General features: G+C 44.1%; 1 protein-coding gene across 2 annotated transcripts in view; it reads right to left on the reverse strand.

The window, feature by feature from the left end:
• Nucleotides 1-16,236, reverse strand: part of Efna5 (ephrin A5) — a 284,838-nt gene extending 268,602 nt beyond the window's left edge. For both annotated transcript variants that reach the window (XM_027397737.2, XM_027397736.2), the window contains exon 1: nucleotides 14,286-16,236. In XM_027397737.2, coding sequence (XP_027253538.1) covers nucleotides 14,286-14,410 — 125 coding nt within the window. In that variant the 5' untranslated portion in view covers nucleotides 14,411-16,236. The remainder of the gene's footprint in view (nucleotides 1-14,285) is intronic.
• Between the last annotated feature and the right edge of the window lie 4,194 nt (nucleotides 16,237-20,430).

The raw sequence follows: 20,430 nt of genomic DNA on the forward strand, positions 1-20,430 counted from the left end.
CTGTGCACTAGTACTGATGGCTCTATCCATCCTACGAAACAGTTTTGTAGCAATTTTAAGGGCTCCTATACACTCCCCTTTGAATTTTCACAGAAGGGAGACATTATTTTTACTGTATCTATTTATTTATCAGGGTGAAACAAACAGAGGTTCATATGCACCACTATGAGCGGAGCTTACAATTCAGCCAGCAGTAAAATTTAACTAGATCTAAAACTTAACAACAACAAAAAATACGCTAAAAGATGATTGGCAAGTTTGACTTAATATTATTTTGGCTTTCTTTTTTATTTATTTTATGTGTAAGAGTTGTTTTTCCTGCATGTTTGTATGTGGACCTCATGAGTGCGTGGTAGCCACGGAGGTCAGAAGAGGGCATTAGATCTCTGGATCTAGAGTTACAGATGGCTGTGAGCTTCCTTGTGGGTGCTGAGAACTGAACAGGTCCTCTGTAAGAGCAGCCAGTGCTCTTAACCATCAATCGATCTCTCCAGCCCTTTGATATGTTTTTAAATATCTTGTTCTCTAAACTCTTGTGCCTCTATAATGCTCAGAAAACAAAAAATGGCTTTACCCTAAACATTTGTGATAACAAAACTCAAATTTCAAAAATAGATGAATTTAATGTTTTTCCTCCTTAATGCTACCAAACAAAACAATTTACACACACACAAAAAAAAAACAAAAACAAGGTATGCCTAAAAACTCAATTACAATCTATTAATCTGATGGGAAAAACACTTTAAATAACTTTGAGATACATTTTTAAATATTCAATATATTTATTTTCTGTTTTGCTTTTTTTTTTAATGGGGAACAAAACCAGGTGGTGGTGCACGCCTTTAATCCCATCACTCAAGAGGCAGAGGAGGGCAGATGTCTGTGAGTTTGAGGCCAGCCTGCTCTACGGAGTGTGTTCCAGGACAAGCAGGGCTATTACATAAAGAAGACCTGTCTTGAAAAATGTTTAAAAATTAAAAAAGGGGGATGACAAAACACTAGTTAGAACTACTGGACTTCTACTTTACTCTAAGCCTGTCAATGAAGGTTAGACTTCCGTATATGATTACCTTAAATGAGGCCATTCCCTTAGAGATATGCAAATGACTTCACTTTAATCCGTAAATATAGCATATTCCTAAATTTAAGTCTTCTAAGTACACAGCACACGTCCCTTTTAAGAGTCGCTTTAGCTCACACACAGCCACAGACGCCCCTCAAAATTCTTAATCTAGGAGAATTATAAACTCTAGAAACAATGAACATTCCCCTCAAAGTTCCTACTGAGAACCACCCCCCATTTATGCTGGGGGAGCACAAACATACACTTACAAATGAACAAACAGCCCTGTGCTGAATCACTATTCTTAATAATGTTCATTGTTCTTACCAACTGCTGCCCAGAATTTTAATTAAATTCATTATATCAAGAATTTAACAAGGAGGATATTTGCTTCTACTTTATAATTAACTACAAAGAGTGTTGGCAAACACTGTTATAAAATAAGAGCAAGCCAGGCGGTGCACTCTTTTAATCCCAGAACTCAGCAGGCAGAGACAGGCTGATCTCTATGAGTTCAAGGCCAACCTGATCTACATAGTGAATTCTAGGCCAGCTGGAGCTGAGAAGCAAGACTGTCTTGTAATAATAATAATAATATTAATAATAATAATAATTTTAAAAAACAAATGCACAGCTAAGTGGAATGTGCACCGTCTTGTTCATAAGTAGCTGATATAAAGCAGATTTTTATCTTTCCTTTCATAACACCATGAAGTCTACAGAATGATGCTTTCAGGGACGTAGGGTTCACTTAGGTGGGCATTACTGTGCTCACAGCAAGGGAATAAGGACAAAAACAATAAGCAAAAGGAGGAGTACCCAAAGTCTAGCCAGCCCCGCTGCTGCTTGTTAATAAAATCATCACGCACTCTTCAAGACACAGAAGAAAATAACATGTTTGCCGTGACGTTCAGGACACAGAAACGTATCTATAGATGCTATAGGAGCAGTTTCTCGCTAAGGACACTGGAATCACAGAAATTTAGAGCAGGAAGGCGTTTTTCCCCAAGTCTTTAAAACTCTGCTGGAAATACAGGCTCCTGAAAGCCCCCACAGGAAACTCAGCCACTGGAAACAGAAAAACTGTCAGTAGGCATCTTCTATGCTGAATATAAAATAAACATTTTGGGCTCATTTGACCGCATGGAGTTAAATTAGAAAGTGTTAAAAATCTGTTTCTGAGGTATCATTCTGGAACTGTCACTTACAGTACCTTCGGGGAAGGTTTGCACATAAATGCCCTTAAAATTCACAGCAGGGTTCTCTTCAAACTTCTTGGACCAAGACAACAAGTTCACTGCAGTAGGGTTTCTCTACAGAGGGGACTTAAAACCAAGTCCCCAGCCTTCACCTTGTTAACGGTGCATTTTTAATGAAGCGTAAACCTCAATGTACAGTTTTATTTTATATGTCTGCAATTCGGTGGAAAAGGCTAGAAATGAGGACTGCTGGGCCTGTCAGGCCTTTTAAATGACAAATAATTTCACTCCTGCAAATATGGAACCATTTTAGAAACCACAGAGATGGTGATATTGAAAGCCCAGGGCAAACATCACCCCAAGTCCTTAGGCAGATACAATCAACCTTCCCCACTGAATATGCACAGAGCACCCGAGTCCAAACTAGCTCACAGCCAGGGACTCAGCATCATCGTACATGACAGTCTCCCCTGGGAACTTGACAGAAATGTAAGACACTGGCTCCTACCCAAGCCTACTCAATTAAAATCTCCAATTCAGCAAGATTCCCCAAGATCTCCAAGTGCACCCTAGGGGTGAGATAAAGGGACCTAGAGAACACTAAATGAATTCCTGGTGTCTGGCATGCTGTCTACAGCACTCCATTGCCATATCTGAGACCGACAACCAACCCAGAGTAGACACCTTACAGGCACCTGTCAAGTGAAATGACGTGACGATTTCTTACAGTACATTTTACTCTGTACTGTCATTAAATCCACAAAATTCTTAACTCTGAACCAAACTCTTGAATTCCTTGTGGGCACAGGCACTGCCTGCCTTCTTTCTGAGTCTCCGGTATGCCTCTTGGTGTTTTACACATGGTATCACTCAATAAATATTTTATCAATCGTAACTTCTAAGTATCCAACACATGAATATATTATCACTAATAGAATATATTATCACTAATACCTGTAACATTTCTTTAATGTGAACTGTTTCTTTTTGAAATATGTTCGAATCGATATAAAATTCCTGAATTCCCCCCATTTGGCTCTAGTATGAGATACAAGAAATACATTCTCTTCAAATAGAGAGGATTCACCTGAAGACTGAAAAGTGTTAACCTAAAACATTTATATAAGACATAGTCTGATTCTGCACAGGAGTCTTCATATGAGCAGAGTATGAAGTTATTGCAACTCAGAAACACCCTGATAGTTCATAACTCCAAAGGCTTGCTAAATTTCTTTCTTAAATATGTCTAACAGTGACCGAGACAGTGAAACAGCACCAAAGAACTATATGGAATAAACTGGTCATACAGATACAGACACAAACATTCAGGTAAGAAAATGACAATTTTCAAGAAATAATTGTGAGAAATAATCAGATAATTAACAACACATGTGCATTGATTACAAGACCATGCCCAAATAACAATTAAATTAATGAGATACTCAGAGGCATAAACTGACTGATTCCATCTCTATTATGAAGAAAGGACACTAAGGGGGGGGGGGATTCCCCATCAAAGAACTGTTCTTCTTGAAACTAATTAGCTGAATTAGCTAGCTTATGTACATTTTGTTGCCAATGGTTTGTTTCGATTCAGAAAACATATAGCTAAAAAAATGAACCAGAAGGTATGTCTGACCCTATGTGTATACGTAAGGAGTACACAAACACACATGCACACACACAGATACACACACACACACACACACACACACACACACACACACACACACACACGCCATGTTGTCCTCCCAAGAGGACAGTCAACAATGGTGACAGCTGAGTGTGTAATTAGTTTTCATTGTTCCCCGGACAGCTATAGTCCAATACAAGACCTTTTCCTTTTTATGTGGTAACTGCTATGGGGAAAAAAAACACATTAATAACGAGCATTTAATTATGGGTCCAGCAACCATAGAGGAAACATGGCCAGAAAAAAGTAGGGTCTGTCTACAAACATGTTTTAATTTGTGGGGGAAGGGTGTTTCATTCTCTAGTCAACAATAATCTCCAAATATTGATGACTGGTATAAAATGAGGAGAAGAGTTGTAAAATGTACCCAGGCCCCTCGACAATAAAGTATGTATAAGAGCTACACCAAAACTAAAACTAAGAACAGTATAATGCTCACACTAAAATATTAATAAGAGTGAAGGCATTGCTTATTAATAAGGGAAAGACTCTTTAGGGTGGCTTAATGTTTTGATAACAGCTGTGAGGAGTACAGAGATTCAGTTTTAAATGACAGTTTTTGTCTCACTTTTCACAGACTTAGAAAAAACTGAACATTTGTACCTTCTATCTGGGTGCTACATTTCCTAAGGCTTCCTTTAATTTCTTTTATACAGTATTTAAAAGGAAGCGTCCCCAAGTTGCTGCCATGGTGGACAGATCCGCCACTGAGTCCTTTCTCATCTGATTAATTAGTCATTGGGAGACCCATTTTGGCAGCTTTCATTTCCCTATTGTCTTCTCTAGTTTGACACAAAGCCCTGTCAGAAGCCCCACTATTTTGAACTGCACCCCTCTTTAGTGCTGGGTCACTAAGTGCTAATACGTGGAGCCCCTGCCAAAAAAACTACAGAAATAGGCATAAAAGTTTATTGAGGCAGCAACAGTAAACAAATATATGAAGAAAACACTGAATGCCACAGTATCTAAAACATTAATGGTCCGTCTGAACCCGAAGGTTATGGGCGAGTTTGCAGACCTGGAACTAAAAGAAAAGGCCTTTAACAAAACCACCTCTTTCATCTATCTTAAAAAAAAAAAAAAAAGTATTTGCTAAATAAAGCAGGCAAGTGCTTTGCCCCAGCAGAAAGGTACATCCGAGCCTCCCTTATCCTTCCGCATTATTCCAACCGGACGAGGAAAATTATTTGGAAGCAAAGATTTATAGCAACTACACTGACAGAGAACACATCCAGAAGTCACCAGAGCTCTGAGGCAGAGAAAGACTTTTCATTCAGGGCTGGGGAGTGAGGCACTGCAGCTGAAGCTGGGAAGACTAGTGAAGCCCTGGAAAGCCACAGAATCAGCTTCAGGGTCTCCATCTCAAAGTGTCAGTCACTCCAAAACACTATCCCGCTACGATGGTGGCTGAGGACACTTATGGGCCAGGGCAGTGGCCGTGCTGTGCGAGTCAGAGGTCACTGCTCCCACACCCCGACATCTGTCTGAATCTCCTTGCTCTGAAACAATAGAAGGAGGCCTAGGTCCATTTGCTCCCACTTTGTTTAACCTAATTGTTAAATACAAAAGACAATTTCCCATATTGAGAGTTACTTTAACCTTTCTTCCCATTCTCACTTGTCTCCATCAAATTAAACACTATAAAAACTTTATTCAGAAGGTTAAGTCTCCTATATATATTAACCTCAGGAAATGCAGCAAAATGGTAATCCCACTGACATCTCATCAACTCTCCTCGCTTCCCCCATCATCAAAACCTGGCTAACAATTTGTGCTTCAATTAATGACTTCACTAAACCATAACTTAATTTTACTCAAACCACAAGACCACATTTTCTATAGGAAATCGCTTTCATCATACATGTTTTCATAGAAAGAGGCAAGGTTAATTGTTAATTACAGTTTTTACCTACATAAATAAGTCACTAATAAAACTTACATGTTTTCATAGTAAGAGGCAAGAGCTAATTGTTAATTATAGTTTTTACCTATATAAATAGGTCACTAATAAAACTTAAAATGGAAACTCTGACAGCTTGGAAACAACATTATAAAGGGGGAGGGTTATTTGCTAGTTCATTTAAAATTAAAGGTCACTTTGAGCACTCAGTTATTTTCATCTTTCCCACTGGCCTGTCAAAAGAAAGCAGATGATGGACCTCGGAAGAGAGCAAAAACCTCTGCCAACTCAGCCCTTGACTTCAACCATAAGATGCCTATCTGCCCTTGAAACATTCATCTTATTTGCCAACCTCACCCCAAATCCATAAGCACGCAAGCCCCTCTTCTAATGAACTGCAGAAACCTGAAGCAGACTGGGCTCATCAGGGCCCAGTTTCAATTAGACAGACTGTGTGGGGCTCCTTCAGAAATTCATCTTAAAGGAAGCCTTGCTTTTACTGAAATACATGATAATGATGTTCCCAGACACCATCAAACAGATGCAGCCTCAAGAAGTGTAGTGTAAACTTTTGGTGAAGTTTACTAGGCCACATGTTCTTCCAAATGTACCCAGAAACACAGAACATGGTAGGAAACAGGACAGACCCAGCCGATACGATCTCATAAGTTTCAGGAACAAATGTGTTTGCCTCTAAAATAATTCTCTTTTAGTACCCTCAAAAGACTGTTTATTTAAAAAGAAAAAGAAAGAAAGAAAAAAAGAAATAAAGGAGAGAAAAAAGTGAGAAGCTTATTTGGGGGGGCCCTGGGGTTCTGGCTTCACATGGTACTTCTCAAAACATACAAATGCTTTAATTTGAGTAGCATCCTCATCTTTACCCCTGCCTCTACAGTATAAAGATACCTATCAATTATACATGTGTCTACTGGGTGGAGGACTGACGTCAAACAATAGGAAGAAGTACCTGGTTGGGTCAGCAGAAGGAAATCAGTACAGGTGGGGGGTGGCAAGGGACTGTCGATATACTACTTTGAAATTAGCAATGAATTGTAAGCTTCAAGAGAAAAGTGTGCATGGAAACATGGCATAGCCTAGCATTTAACATTAAAATATGATACCTCTCGGCTAAGTACGCTAACACTATTTACAGCGTCCCTTTGACAACTAAATACAGGAAGACAGCATTTTTGTGACTTTGTACATAAAGACACTGCTTTAGCTTTACCATGGAGGCCCACAACATGCTTACTTGGTGGTTTAGTCCGGTTTCTATATCCATATTCATTTCCAGGCAATTTTCACGAGAAAAATGGAATCAGTCTTAAAACAAGATGGCTGCTTTGAGAGGAGGAGAAGAAAAGAAAAATGCTGGAAACCAAAAACAAGCTTTTCTAAATGAAGAATAGGAATTTTATCTTATTCTAATTGCCGTGTGTTCATAAACTTCCACCTGAGAACACATTGGTCACACTGTACAGATATTTTAAAAGTATGAATAACAAAGCCACTTCTCAAAATGGCCCAAGCTTTGTGTGCAAACAGCACGACTGTCCAACGCCTACACGCATGTGCGCGACAACACAAGTACATCACAAATGGGTAAGGTCTCACGTCTGTGTTCTGTGTCACACTAAATCATGATCATCGGTCATGAAAACCAGGTCATTGGCTAAATCACAACAGGAATGATATCAACTCATATCTCCTAATAATCCTGCATAAAAATACCCTGTAATAACACAATCAATTCAACTGCATTTGACTTCTTATAGTTAAAGCACAGGAAATCAAATGTTCAGAATCTCTCCTTGAAATGCACTTCGCTGACCTTCCCTGAAGTAAGTGTAGATTAATTTTATGACTTTAATGTAAAAATTAAAAATATTTCCCTCCATTTTGAAATAAATTTTAAATAGATTTTTAAAAAATCTAAGCCTATTTTTATTCCTCACTTGTGTGGAAAATAAGACCTGACAGTAACATTTTCCTCAACCTGTCAACTGTCAGTTGTATGAAGGATGTTTCTAAAGATGACAAAGGGTTATTTTTCCTTATAGAAAATGATAGAATTCACCTGAATGGAAGCCGCGTGAGCCATCGCTAGTGTGCTACCGTCGCTCAGCAACTAGGTAACTTCAGTGGGAGTTTTCAATGTTTTAAAGTAATGTTTTGTTGAAACATATGGTTCACTGTTTGAAAACTAGATCCAGAAAGCCCCCAATCAAGAGTTTGTATCCGTGTAAATTTTCTGTGAGCAAACGGCACACAGATTTTAGAAGCTGCACAGTAACTCTCTAGAAAATGCAGTAAGAACTACGGACCATCAAGAAGACCAAAAAGCATGGATTTCTCGTCACCAAGAAGTGTATATAATAATTTCAGTATAGAAAGTTTACATTACTAATGTTGACTTTTAAACCAAGTGGTTCTGTGTCATTGTACTGACATAAAATGCAAACAAATTCAAGAGGGAAAAAAGCAGACGTGCTAGTATTGAGTAATATCCTATTCAGAGACACTGGAGGTTCACATTAATCACAACAAACTTTTCTACAAAACATCTCAGGACATGGGTTGAAAATCAGACTAACATATAAATGGAAAAATATAAATCAGCCCCTTCAAAGAGACAGTAATTTATTGACGTTTGGCCAAGACCACTATGGTAAGACAAATTATTAAACGTGAGTATTAATAACTCATTCCTCATACTCCTCTTTGAAGTTTTTATGTCTGAATATGAAGGTGTTATTTGTCACAACTGATCAAAAGACAATCTTTTCCCCTCTGTCCAGAAGACTGATCTGAGTGAGGTGTCCTGGGCAAGGGGCAAGGACTTCCTTCCCCACTGTGCTTAGGGACACAGGCATCACCTTCAACATGGATATTGTAGTTACGCTGCTACGTTAATAGTTTAGATACTACTTCTGAAGAGACAACAATGTGGACTGACTCAACACAGAGTGGTTCATTACTGAACAGATCATATGTCTTAAAGTCTTCACAGCTAAGGAGGTTACTCAAAACAATCAGAAAAGGAATGGGAGTCTTCTTCAAAAATTAAGCAAATGACTTATGTTGAAAAATAAACTAAAAAAATGTACCAAACTCTACTATATACATAATTCTTTTTACATACTCTTATGTTTTGTTCCTCTCTCTCCTTCCAACCCTCCTCTCTCTCTCTCTCTCTCTCTCTCTCTCTCTCTCTCTCTCTCTCTCTCTTTCTCTCTCTCTCTCTCTCTCCTCTTTCTCTCTCTCTCTGGTAAATTATTTTGGCATCTTCTTTTCCCAAGCTAGCAAAGCCCAGGACTCCTGAAGGACTAATTGTATTCATTCACTTTCTTGGCCCAGCGTGAAGCTGGTAGCTTGTTCTTTTCATAGCAACAGCAGAGAAGGGAGGTGCCATCTTTATCTGTCCCTGTCCAACAGGAAGCCAGGCCAGTGGGGAGACTGCAATGAAATGCCTGTTCAGAAGGTATTTGCAAGATTAAACAGCAGAACATTCAGGAAGTTAATTTGCCCCAAATAGCTAAGTGTTCCACCTAAACCTGCCCCTGTAGTCACAGACAGAAACCTCCAAAGCCATTGTGCATCAGCCACAAAATAAAACTGGTTCATACCACTCAAGTCCAAATGGAAGAAGTGAAGTACTAAAGACTGTCTCTGGTCTCTTTGGTCACTCAGTTTATTGGAATTGGTTTCATACTGGAAATGCTGAGTGAGCCTGTAGAGCTGCCTCACACAGCACTGGGGTGTCAGTCACTTTAACAGCAAACAGTATACGCTTTCTGCTAGTTGACTATGATGATAAAATAATGCACATAATGGCTGGGAAATAATAAAAGGCAGCAGCTAATCTTGCTCTGTAAAACTCCAGGAGATACCAGCCAAAAACTAAGAGGACTTCTTCTACAAATGTCTATATTTGAAGGAGACAGGAAGGGAGGGAGGGTAGTGTAGACTGCAGATCTATAAATGGACACACATAAGGACATGGGCTCTCCATCTAATGTAGAGTGCTTACATAACTCTGATATAAATATCAAAACGATGAAATTATTCCAATACAGCTAATAAAATGATACATTATATGGCCCTGAAACTCAGTTTTCATATGATGCCATTTATTTCCTAAAAATGTGTTTTGAACATATAAAGACATTACTTCAAAATTTTGAAACTGCAGAAATAAAGGAATCCTTTACAAATTCAGTCATAGAACCCTCTGGAAATCAAGACAAATCTTCCTCTCCCACCACAACTGGTTCTGAGATTTAAGCAGTGATGATTTCACTTATTTGTCAATGAAAAAGGCACAGTGCCAATGTTCTGGCATGCATGATCAAACTGATGATGGCTCAGATGTTTTGAAAATGAACCACTAAATTTTAAAAGAAAAATGCCCACGGAATATCCTTAGAAAATATTAGCACTTCTCTCTGCTTAGCTCTGTGCATAGGCCCCTCACTTTCAGAAACACTCAGGACTACCAGCTCACCATTCTAATGACTTTGAGAACTCCAGGTGAAAACACAACTAAATGACGCAAGTAAACTACTACTCGACGTGACATTGCTTGTCGTTCCTAAAGAAATGAAGGAATGCAAAAACAAAACAAACAAAGTGGTTGTGCTTACTGAAATCTTCAGGGTTAGCAGAAGAGAATAAACTCTTAACTTATTCAAACCTTAGCAGAAGCAAAAGACAGGTTGAAGGGAGCTATATTCGTCATATTTGCATCCATCTTTTGCTTTTTAATTCCCTTAACTACAATACAAATCGGAAGATATATTTAATGACTCCACATCACTTAAACTGAAGAGCAGCTTTCACTATACACACAGCACTTAAGAGAATTATTTGTTGCAAGCTTCGAACTGCTTACAGCAGTCTTCAGTTTAATGGACGTGTTCTTAATAGTAAACCATGTCTGTTTGTATAACCTTAGCTACCAAGGGGGAATGCAAATAAACTTCTATTATTGTAAGTTATCTCTAAAAGTTCCTTAAAATCCTTCCATGAGTCAGATTTGCATTGTGCAGGTGAAGACTCCCTTACAGCCAGCTAGGATGAAGTCTAACACTAAGAGGACTGACTGCCCACACTTTTAGGTAAAACTCCATCCAGCAAGGCTTCAAAACTGAGAAACCTGAAGGATGCAGTTAGGCAAATCTGATAGAATGTTTCTAATCAGACTGCTACTTTTTACTTGCTATTTCAAAGATGTGTGCCAATTTGACTCATAAAATCAATTGGGTTCACTACCTATTAAATGCTGGCAACTGAAAAGTTAGCAACATGTAAAAGCTGAATATCCATTTCCCAGAAGTGACCAGCAAAAACATGAGCTCTAACTGTAGACCTATGCTGACAGGACATGAGTTGACATTTTCCTGTAACAGCAGACTACAGATACCTAGGGCATCAATACAAAGCCAGTAAAGATACTCTATCTGATAGACCAAATTCTATCTACCACAGAAGTTACTTCAAGAACATGTTACAGAGTACAGAGTGAACTGCCCAATGCTAATAACCAAGATATATTTAATTTTATCTCAACCTAAGTAAACACAATTTCAAGCAAAATCTGCTTGCATAAGTTAAAATACATTTACTTTGTTTACAGAAGCTATCCATTCCTATCAGTTTAAAGTGTTCACTAAACTTCTAAGTAAAAAAAAAAAAGAGAGAGAGAGAGAGAATTTAACTTTCAAATAATATTGTCTACTTATGTTTCCAAAGTCTGAAGTCTGTTTATTACTTTATTTATTTAGCAAAATCTTGACACATCTATAGAAGACCAAAAGTCAGGGTTATCTTACTTTACAAAATCATAATGTTTATGAAAAGGAAGTATACAGCATTTAGTTTGTAATACTGAATAAACTCATGCAAACTCTATGAAATGTTTTCTATTCCTGCAACAGAGTGTCGGTTTTTACCTTGAAATTGCTTATTTTTCATTTGCCCCTTTGGGTTATATCAAACTGACTTTTCCTAATTCATAAAAAAGTACATTTCACTCAATAAATCTGAACTAAAACTGCCAACCACTGCTTCCTTTTAAAGTAAGTTTTAACATAACAACATATCATGATAAATGTCTCCGTAAACCCCTAAGAATATTAAATGCTGCACCTGACAAAGGTCTTTGACTTTTTTTGTTTTTGTTTTTTTGGTATGTCATCAATTAGCACGCTGGTTTAAGACCTACCCTTGGTGTTTTAAGAGTCTACAGAGTCTAACTTTGAGCAGGTTCAAAGCTACCATGGCATCCTGAGAGAAAGAGTTTTCTTTAGGCAGGGCAAGTCTATTAAAAAGCATGACCTATGACAAAAATCAATTTGCTAATCTCAAACTAAACAACGGTATCAAAAGGCATAAAACTGAGATAAAATGTCCCGTAACTTACTGAGCCTAGCTTGACAGGTGAACAGGGGGTGAGATCAGGCCATCTGACTCTTCCTTCTGCTAAAACCCAGGGCAAACTGGAACTCCCACCTTTCTAATGAATGAATGCCAGAACAAAAAGATCCCACTGAAATTCTGAGTGACAAACAAGAGCAAAATGTCTCAAATTCAAATAACTGACTCTACTGGGTAAAGCACTTAAGTTTAAAAATACAAACTGATGCTCCATACATACTACCCAATAAACTCCAAAGAGGACTACGCCAAGCAACGTAATTAGACTTCGTTTTAACGCCATCCCAAGTGGAAAGCTTGCTCAATTTGTCTTGTCAGCTTTAATAAAAGGCATATTCTCTGGCAGAGTGTCGCCTTTCTCTTTTCCTAATAGTGGTTAGTGGCGTGTCAAAGAGGAAATAGTTTCCCATTCTAATTCCCACCCCCATAACACCCTTTTGATTAAAAACGCAAACTTTCAGGGATGTCTCGGCTTGTGCGAGGCAGCACTTAGGACTGGAGGCTACCTGGGTGTGACTAGGCTGGAGTAACAGGGCGGGGCGATTTCTCCTTAGGCTGGGCAACCCTCAGAGCGTTCCGGGAGGAATCTGCTCTTTCTTCCATCTGACCCCAGTCAAGCCGGGAATCCTGGCGAATTCTTACGGAGGGAAGGCTGGAGGCGCTAGAAGGGACTGGTGGCAACTGAATTGGAGGCGTCCGGCGGCCCCCTAGCCCAGAGCAGTAGATGCGCCACAGCCACAGGCTCTGTCCTCGGCCTCCCGCCTCTTTTCTCGCAACTTCCACTTCGGTTCAGAGAAAAACCTAGGATCCTAGGTGCAAGCGAGCCTGCTTCCCTCCCAGGACAACACCAGTACCAGCCCGCAGCTGGAAGCAGAGCGAGGTGGGCCCAGCGGGCCCGATTGTGGGTGGGTTCAGATCCGGGAGAAAGTAAGGTCTGGGAACGCTCCGGAGCCGAAAGGGTCTGCCTGGTGCTGGGGACGACCCTCCTCCCCTCTCCGGGACCCAGCAAGGCAGGGTGGCTGCGGCTGGCTGGGGCTCAGCACGTGCGCTAGGACAGTCCCCGGAACCCGCCTCCAGCCTCCCGCGTAGCCCGCGGGCTTCGGGGTCGCGGGCACACAGTTCCAGGTAGCCGCGCGCGTCCCTCCAGCTGCGCCGCGCCAGGCCCCGGGGCGAAGGCTCCCACCTTCCGGCTCGCCAACTCCAGCAGCTCGCTCTGCACTCGTGACGTAACCCGGCATTCGATCAAACTTTCTGGCACCTTGAGCCCACTGGGGGAAAGGAGAGTGCCCGAGCTAGGAGATTCCTTTCCACGGCCAAGCGCGCTGGGCCTAGACCGACTTCGGGGTGGGGGGGGGGTGGGGGTGTCACCGAACAGTTTTCTCGCAGTTAAAAAGAACATTAAAACCTAAAGCTTCCGCTTCCCATCCACACACCCCCCCCTTCTGCTTCCCCCAACCCGTGCGGTCTGTGTGCGCGCCGGGGGGGACAGAAGGAATTATGATTAAATTTAAAAAATAAATTTAAAAAAAAACCACTTTGATGTTTAGGAGGTTCTCGGCCCCAGTCCTGCACCCCCAGGCTCCAAGACCAAACTCCCGGTGGTACGCACCTAGAGCTTTTACCAGACCCATGCCCCGACCCGGGATCCGGAGGTGCGAGCCAGTCTCCCCGACTGGCAAGCCAAGTCCCTGGTCCCCGACTCCCGCCCATTTGCGTGCCTTCCCCGCACCCCTCGGAGGCAGCGGCTCGGCTCGGCTCAGCCCTGGGGATTCCGAGCAGCAGCCAGCCGGTCCTGCCGCCCTAGCTTAACAAAGAGCGGCGCGGAGCGAGCGCTTCCCGCCGGCGCCCGGCAGCCAGCAGCGACAGGCGACGCAGGCTCCGAGGGCGCGCGCTGCCTGCGGCTGGTGCGCGCCGCTCCCGGCCACCGCTGCTCCCTGCTCCCGGCCCAGGCCCGCGGAGCCCGAGCTCTCGGCGCCCCCACCCCGGCCACCTTACCTGGGGTTGCTGCTGTTCCAGTAGACAGCGTAGCGGTCAGCGACGACTTTGGAGCCCGGGTCCTGGCTGAACACACACATCCAGAGCACCAGAAACAGCAGCGTCAACATCTCCACGTGCAACATCACGCCTGGCCAGCGGCGGAGCCCCCGACGCGCCACTCCGGGGAGAGAGAGAGGATCCAGAGGGAGGGAGGGAGGGAGAGGGGTAGCAAGAAGAGACCGGACGCCAAATAAATATGAATAAATAAAACGAAGGGGCGAGAGGAGCGCGGCGAGCGCGGGAGGAGAAGAGCGAGAAGAAAAGGAGGCAGTGGGTTGGGGCGGGGGGTGGGGGGGACAAACTCGCACCCCCACTGAAGGGCTCGGGAGGGGAGAAGAATCACAAGACGGAGAGACGCGTGCGTGTGTGCGGTGGCGGCGGCGAGGGCGGGGGAAGGGGTGCAGAGCTGTGTCTCGGGCGGCGGCTGCAGGCCGGTCACCCCGGGAGAGGGAGGTGCGTGCGGGGCCGGGCGGCGGCAGCGCGGGTCGGGGCAGGCGGCGGCGCACGCTGCACAGTCACCGGGAGTTGAGCGCCGCGGCCGCGGGGAGACATACACCGGCCCGCCGGGCCCGGCTCAGCGTCGGCGCCGCGGTCTACGCAGGGTTCCTCGGCTGCCCTGGGCCCTCGCCGTGCGCCCCGCTTTGCTCCAAGTTACTTTGGCGGCCGGAGAGAAACTGCGGGAGGAGGAGGGCGCTGTGTGCACCGGGGGCGCGCGGGGGGCTGGATGGGGGGGGTCTTCACGCTTGTGGCCCCGGGAGGCTGGAAGCTGTCCCGAGCCTCCCTCTGTGTCTTGGCCCGGCGACCCCCGCAAGGCTCGCAGGAGTGCTAGGTACTGCGGTACCCGGAGGTGCGCAGAGAAGGGTGGGGATCCGGATCCGCAAGCCCAGCTCGGTCGGCGTCCTGGAAGAGCCTAAAGCCGCAGCTGCTCCGGCGACGAGAGGAGGAGCGGGTTTGCCTCGAAAACCCTCAAAGAAAAGTTTGGCTCTTCACGTCTTCCAGCAGGTCCCCAGAGGAGTCCGACCGCAGAGGCGGAGAGAGATGGCACCCCCGGGCGCTGGCTGAGTCGGGGATTTCTCCGGCTTGCTTTTCTTGGCCGGCTGTGGGTGCAGCCGTGAATGAAGAGCAGAGGTTGTGAACCAGCCAGCCAGGCGGGGCTGGGATGCCCAGACCTGCAGGGCGACGTCAACCCAACTGCTGCTCTGGAAAGCGGGAGGGGAAACAATCACTTTCCAACCGGGCCCTCCAAGTCCGGGATGCGCCGATGTCAGTCTCCGATCGCCTTCGGGGAGCGAGGCTGAGCCCCCCGCGCAGCGTGCCAAGAGCCCCGGGGTGAGCTCTCAGAAGTGTCCCTGTGACTCCTCCGACCGGTCCGGCCCCAAAGCCAGCAACTTGTAGAGATTCATCAATCAGTTTGAAATCCGGGAGGGTGAAAGAGAGAGGGAGCGAGCTGTTGGCACCTCCCCGGCGGTGACTACATCAGAAAACCGTCCCCGATCCGAAGCTGCCTCCTCCTTTCCCTCCTTAGGCACAGCCGTAACGAGAGGTGAAGGCCACCAACCGAATCCTAAAACCTCTGCCCAGGCGGGAAAATAAACTTGGGTGCAGCAGCGCGAGCAGCCTGCAGAGGTTGGAAGACTGGCGAGAAGTAGAAAGGGGTAAAAGTCAGTTTTGCAAAAAGAGGAGGGAAGAGGAGAAAAAAAAAGAGAGAGAGAGAAAAAATGCTTGATGGGAAAAAAAAAAATCTCCTCGGGCACGCCCCCTCGTTAATGACCTGCGTGTAAAGCCGACTGCCGCGGCGGCCCAAGCGGCAGCAGCCTCAGCTCCACGCGAGACCGCGCGCGTGGACGTGGACGGGGGCGGGGGTGGGGGGGCTCCGCCCGGGCGTGTTGCGCGGGGCGCTGGGTTGGCAGGCGGGCGAGCGCGGGTGTGAGCACCGGACCAAGCAGGGGGGTGGCGCCGCCAGCGCCGCTGCCTCCGCGGCCCCGGTCATGTGGGCTGCTTTTTTTTTTTTTTTTTTTTTTTTTTTTCTCGTCTTGTTCCCCCCCTTCCCTTTCCAAGCAGTTTACTTGTGGGGTGGGGGGGGTGATTGGAGTAACCAGTCAGGGAGAGGCCTGCTGTTTGCTTACAGATCGGGGTTTTTTCCTCTCTCTTTTCTCCAACCGGATTGGTTTGCTCCACGAGAAAGAGGCGTTTTCCTAGTCTCCTCCCTCCCCACGCCTCCACCCCCACCCCCGCCCCACCTTCCTGAAACCTGACTAATTGAATTACCGAGAGTGCCGAGCACCCTCTCCTTGGCCCAGCCCGGCAGCTCGAGTAACCCTTTGGTTGCTGACGTGCGTCTGGGCTCCAGGGTGATTGGGCACCCTTTTCCTTGGGAGTTGGGGAGGGGGTGGTGTCTTTCGATGGAAAAGAAACTGCCTTCCGCTCCAAAAGGAGAGCCGAAAACTGCCCCCGGGACCGCTCAGGTGATGTGAAGTCTACCCCGACAGGCTGGGGCAGCCAGCCCTAAGTGAATCCGGGTTCGGATAAACCTCAGCTCGGCTCTTCACCCGCACATGGCCCAGCGCTGGGTCATCTGGAAATCTGAGCATCTCTCTTGTGCCTTTCAACGCCCTCTTCCTACCCGAGATTTACAGGCTTGGGGGCAGGAAATAGGACTTTAAAGTGATGCTATGAAAGCACGTTTTGAAAAGTCGAGTGAAAAAAAAAAAATCTCAGTTTAAAGTGATTATAATTCAGGGCGAACCTTCACCTGGAAGGAGATGATGCAGCGCGGGCGGGCGGGAGGGCGGGAGCCCATCGGTACTTTACACCTCTTCCCATGCGGATCCTGGGGCTGATTTGCTGCGCACACGCACACCCCGCATACATATCTTCAACTAAACTCCTTACGAGAAGAAAGGGAGGGAGATGGCAGGGAAGGAAACGCCTTCATTACTGAAAAAGGCCACGAATTCCTGGACTGGTCGGGAGGTTGCCTCGCCCCGGCCGTTTGAGGCCAGCCCAGCTGGCCCTCCGGGAAGTGGGGCGGCTCGGGCTCCTCGGGACCGGTCCCCCAGTGGCCCTGTGCCCTGGCAGCGAGCCCCACACCCGGCGCTGCGGGACCTGCAGCCCAGGCTTTCTATTTTGTTCTCTGGCGTATATGCAGCCTGGTGAGAAGGCCGAACCCAACACGCACACACACACACACACACACACACACACACAAAAGGAAAGAGTTTCCCCTTTTTTTCTTTCTCTCTAACACTGCGTCTTTTCCCTTTTACATATTAGACAAATAAAATCAAATATCATATTATCTGTCCTGCGCCTTCCAAACCTCAAGCCCTGGGTTTCCAGGAGCTTCGAAGAAATTTGGAAGCGTCCAGACGCCCTCCAGTGGTAGGCCTGCAGTCCGCACCCAGCAGGGGCATTGCCAGCAGCCTCGGCCCAGGTCGAGCTTGATGGGAAAATCTAAGGTCAGGATGAGTGATGACTTCAGAGGACAGAGCAGTTCCCACAGGCTGGGCGTTACTGGACATGACGGAGATTTTCCCTAATTATCCTAAAGGAACGTTAACGTTGAGTGACCAGATGTAAATTACAACCGTATCATTAGACTGCATGACCAACCACCTGAGAGACAAATCGCCCTCCGAATTTATAAAGGAGTTGAAACTCAGACTGCTCGCTTTAGCCCTCCTCCGCTTATTTCACCAAATACCAGCGTCAAGAAAGAAGACTTAAAGAAGCCGTATAGACTTTATTTTTTAAAATCAATGTTTTTCACTTAAAATGCTATTCTTCCTCAGGTCTGTATATAATCTTGCTGGTGTTGAAGTTAAGAGTGCTTTGTTTTTTTGTTTTCTTTTGGGGTTTTTTTTTTTTTTGGTTTTGTTTGTTTTTTGTTTTTGTTTTTGTTTTTCCTGCTGTGGAAGGATAGATTTCTTCCTCCAGACTTTTTGGTAGTAACTCTAAGAGGCACTCATATGACAAAGGCAGTTTTGCAGGAAATACCAGGGCCCTTGTAAAGGATATGTGTGTCTTTAGGAAGAAGAGAATTCACTACTCCTGTCTTGAGGAAGATGCTGAACCTGGGGAAAAGTCATCTTTAGAGAGTGATCGGATGTCACTGAGCTACCCAACTGGCTTCCTGGGACATTATAGTGGAAAGGGGTCGGACAAAAAAGAAATAATACCACTTATCTCCCCCTTGGAAATGCAGACAAATGATGGAGCATATTTTATGCATCTCTACTTTATTTAAAATAGGAATGACCCTATTGTAATAGGAAAAAAAAGATAGTATGTTGTGGTCTACCTTAAAATGAGTCATGCGGTTGTAATAAGATATTGGAATTTGAAATGGTTCAAAACAAAACTCAGATGTCTATGAGAAATAATTCTCAATTAATGTCTCCTCCAGGGGCCAAGTGTTGACATTGGACTTATTAAGCAATATAACCCTTAAATACTTGAGTAGATAAAATTTGAAGACAAGCATATATTAACTATACACACATTACTAGATAATGTGACTCTCTCTGCCAGAAAGCACACTTTAAATCTACAGAAAGTAGTTTCATATAAAATAGCATGTTTAACCCCATGTTACCAATCTGATCTTTACACAGTAAGTGCTTTTTTTCAGCTAAGGCAGGAAGTTCTTGTCTGACCAAAAGAAAACAACCATCAAAAGTGAAGGAATAAAAATGAAGGGAATTGTCCTTAAGTTCCACAAGATGAAAACAGTGGCGCACCTGAAAAGCAGGTTGATGATGGTCTACGCAGGGGCTTAGCTATTCTGAAAAAGTTTGCATTTAAAAGCACCAGCAACCAAATATGATGGTGGCTTTAAAACAAGCTACACTGAAGCAGTACTATGTTTGCCTCAAATTAAAACATAAACCAACTCTAATGTATTGATTTAATATTTTTGCTAAGGTTCTACGTTAGCTCTGAATTAGACTCACTGATGGCGGCAATCTGTAGAAGGATAGTGACTGAGCCCAAGGTTCTATAGGGATAGCCCTGGGTCTGTAATTTTTAAAAAGCTCTCTGAAAGCCAGGATGCGGTGGTGTACACCTTTAGTCCCAGGGGCAGGTGGATCTCTGTGAGTTCCAGGCCAGCCTAGTCTTCAGAGTGAGTTCCAGGAGAGCTAGGGCTACACAGAGAAACCCTGTCTCAAAAAAACAAAACAAAACAAAAAAAAAAAAGTTAAAAAAAAAAAAAGGAAGAAAAAGAAAGCCCTCTCTGGAGAATTCTAATGAGCACAGAGATGGAGAACCACCGATCCAGGTAATTTATTTTTGCCTTAATTACTTCAATCTTTCAGGAAAATAAGTCCCGTTCTTATTTATCAGAAGAGTCCCAGCTCACCAGCAAGGCAAAGCTTCTTGATCCTGTCTACTAAGCTGCAGTGGGGCTTTTGAACAATTTTCTATGTCATACACAATTATTCACAAGTGCCATCTCCAAGATGTGGCTACACAGCAATGCTTACTTTTAAATATGGGCAAATCCTTTTTTTTTTTTTTTTTGGCTTACCAGAATTAGCTTCGAAGAGTTCTATAATGTCAAGTGTCCAAACAAATGAATTAAATAAGCTGGTGAGTCAAGCCCCACAGTTCATAGACTAAGCAACTCTTAATTTAGCAAAATTAAATTTAACTAGATATTAAGATGTTAAAATGGAACTTGTATTCAACAGAAATAATAAAGCAAAATAAACTCTAGAGCAAAGGTTAAAGAAATTATAATTAAGAAAAAACCTAATGGATGACTAACGTAGTATAGGAGCCAATCCTTCTGTTTCTGTAGAGCTTTTAGTATTTATTCTAAAGGCCCAGTAAGCCAGCCCCCACCACTGAGCTGTCAATCATCGGCTGCCCTACCCACAGACTGAAATGGCTAATGAAGCTCTGTTTACCCCATTTCCTAAGAACTTTCTCAGGACATTTAGAAATGATAACTTTGCTGCCTTTTCTCTCGTCAGACATCCCGAGGAGAGAGGAAACATTCTTTTTCAGTTTCTGGCCTCAGAGAACCACATTTCTCTCACCTTTAATACCCTCACCCTGGGCTTCTTTTTCTGGCTCCTTGGGACTTCCTGGAGTTGTTTTT

The sequence above is a fragment of the Cricetulus griseus genome, chromosome 2 (assembly GCF_003668045.3).
Source record: "Cricetulus griseus strain 17A/GY chromosome 2, alternate assembly CriGri-PICRH-1.0, whole genome shotgun sequence".
NCBI classification, from domain to species: domain Eukaryota; kingdom Metazoa; phylum Chordata; class Mammalia; order Rodentia; family Cricetidae; genus Cricetulus; species Cricetulus griseus.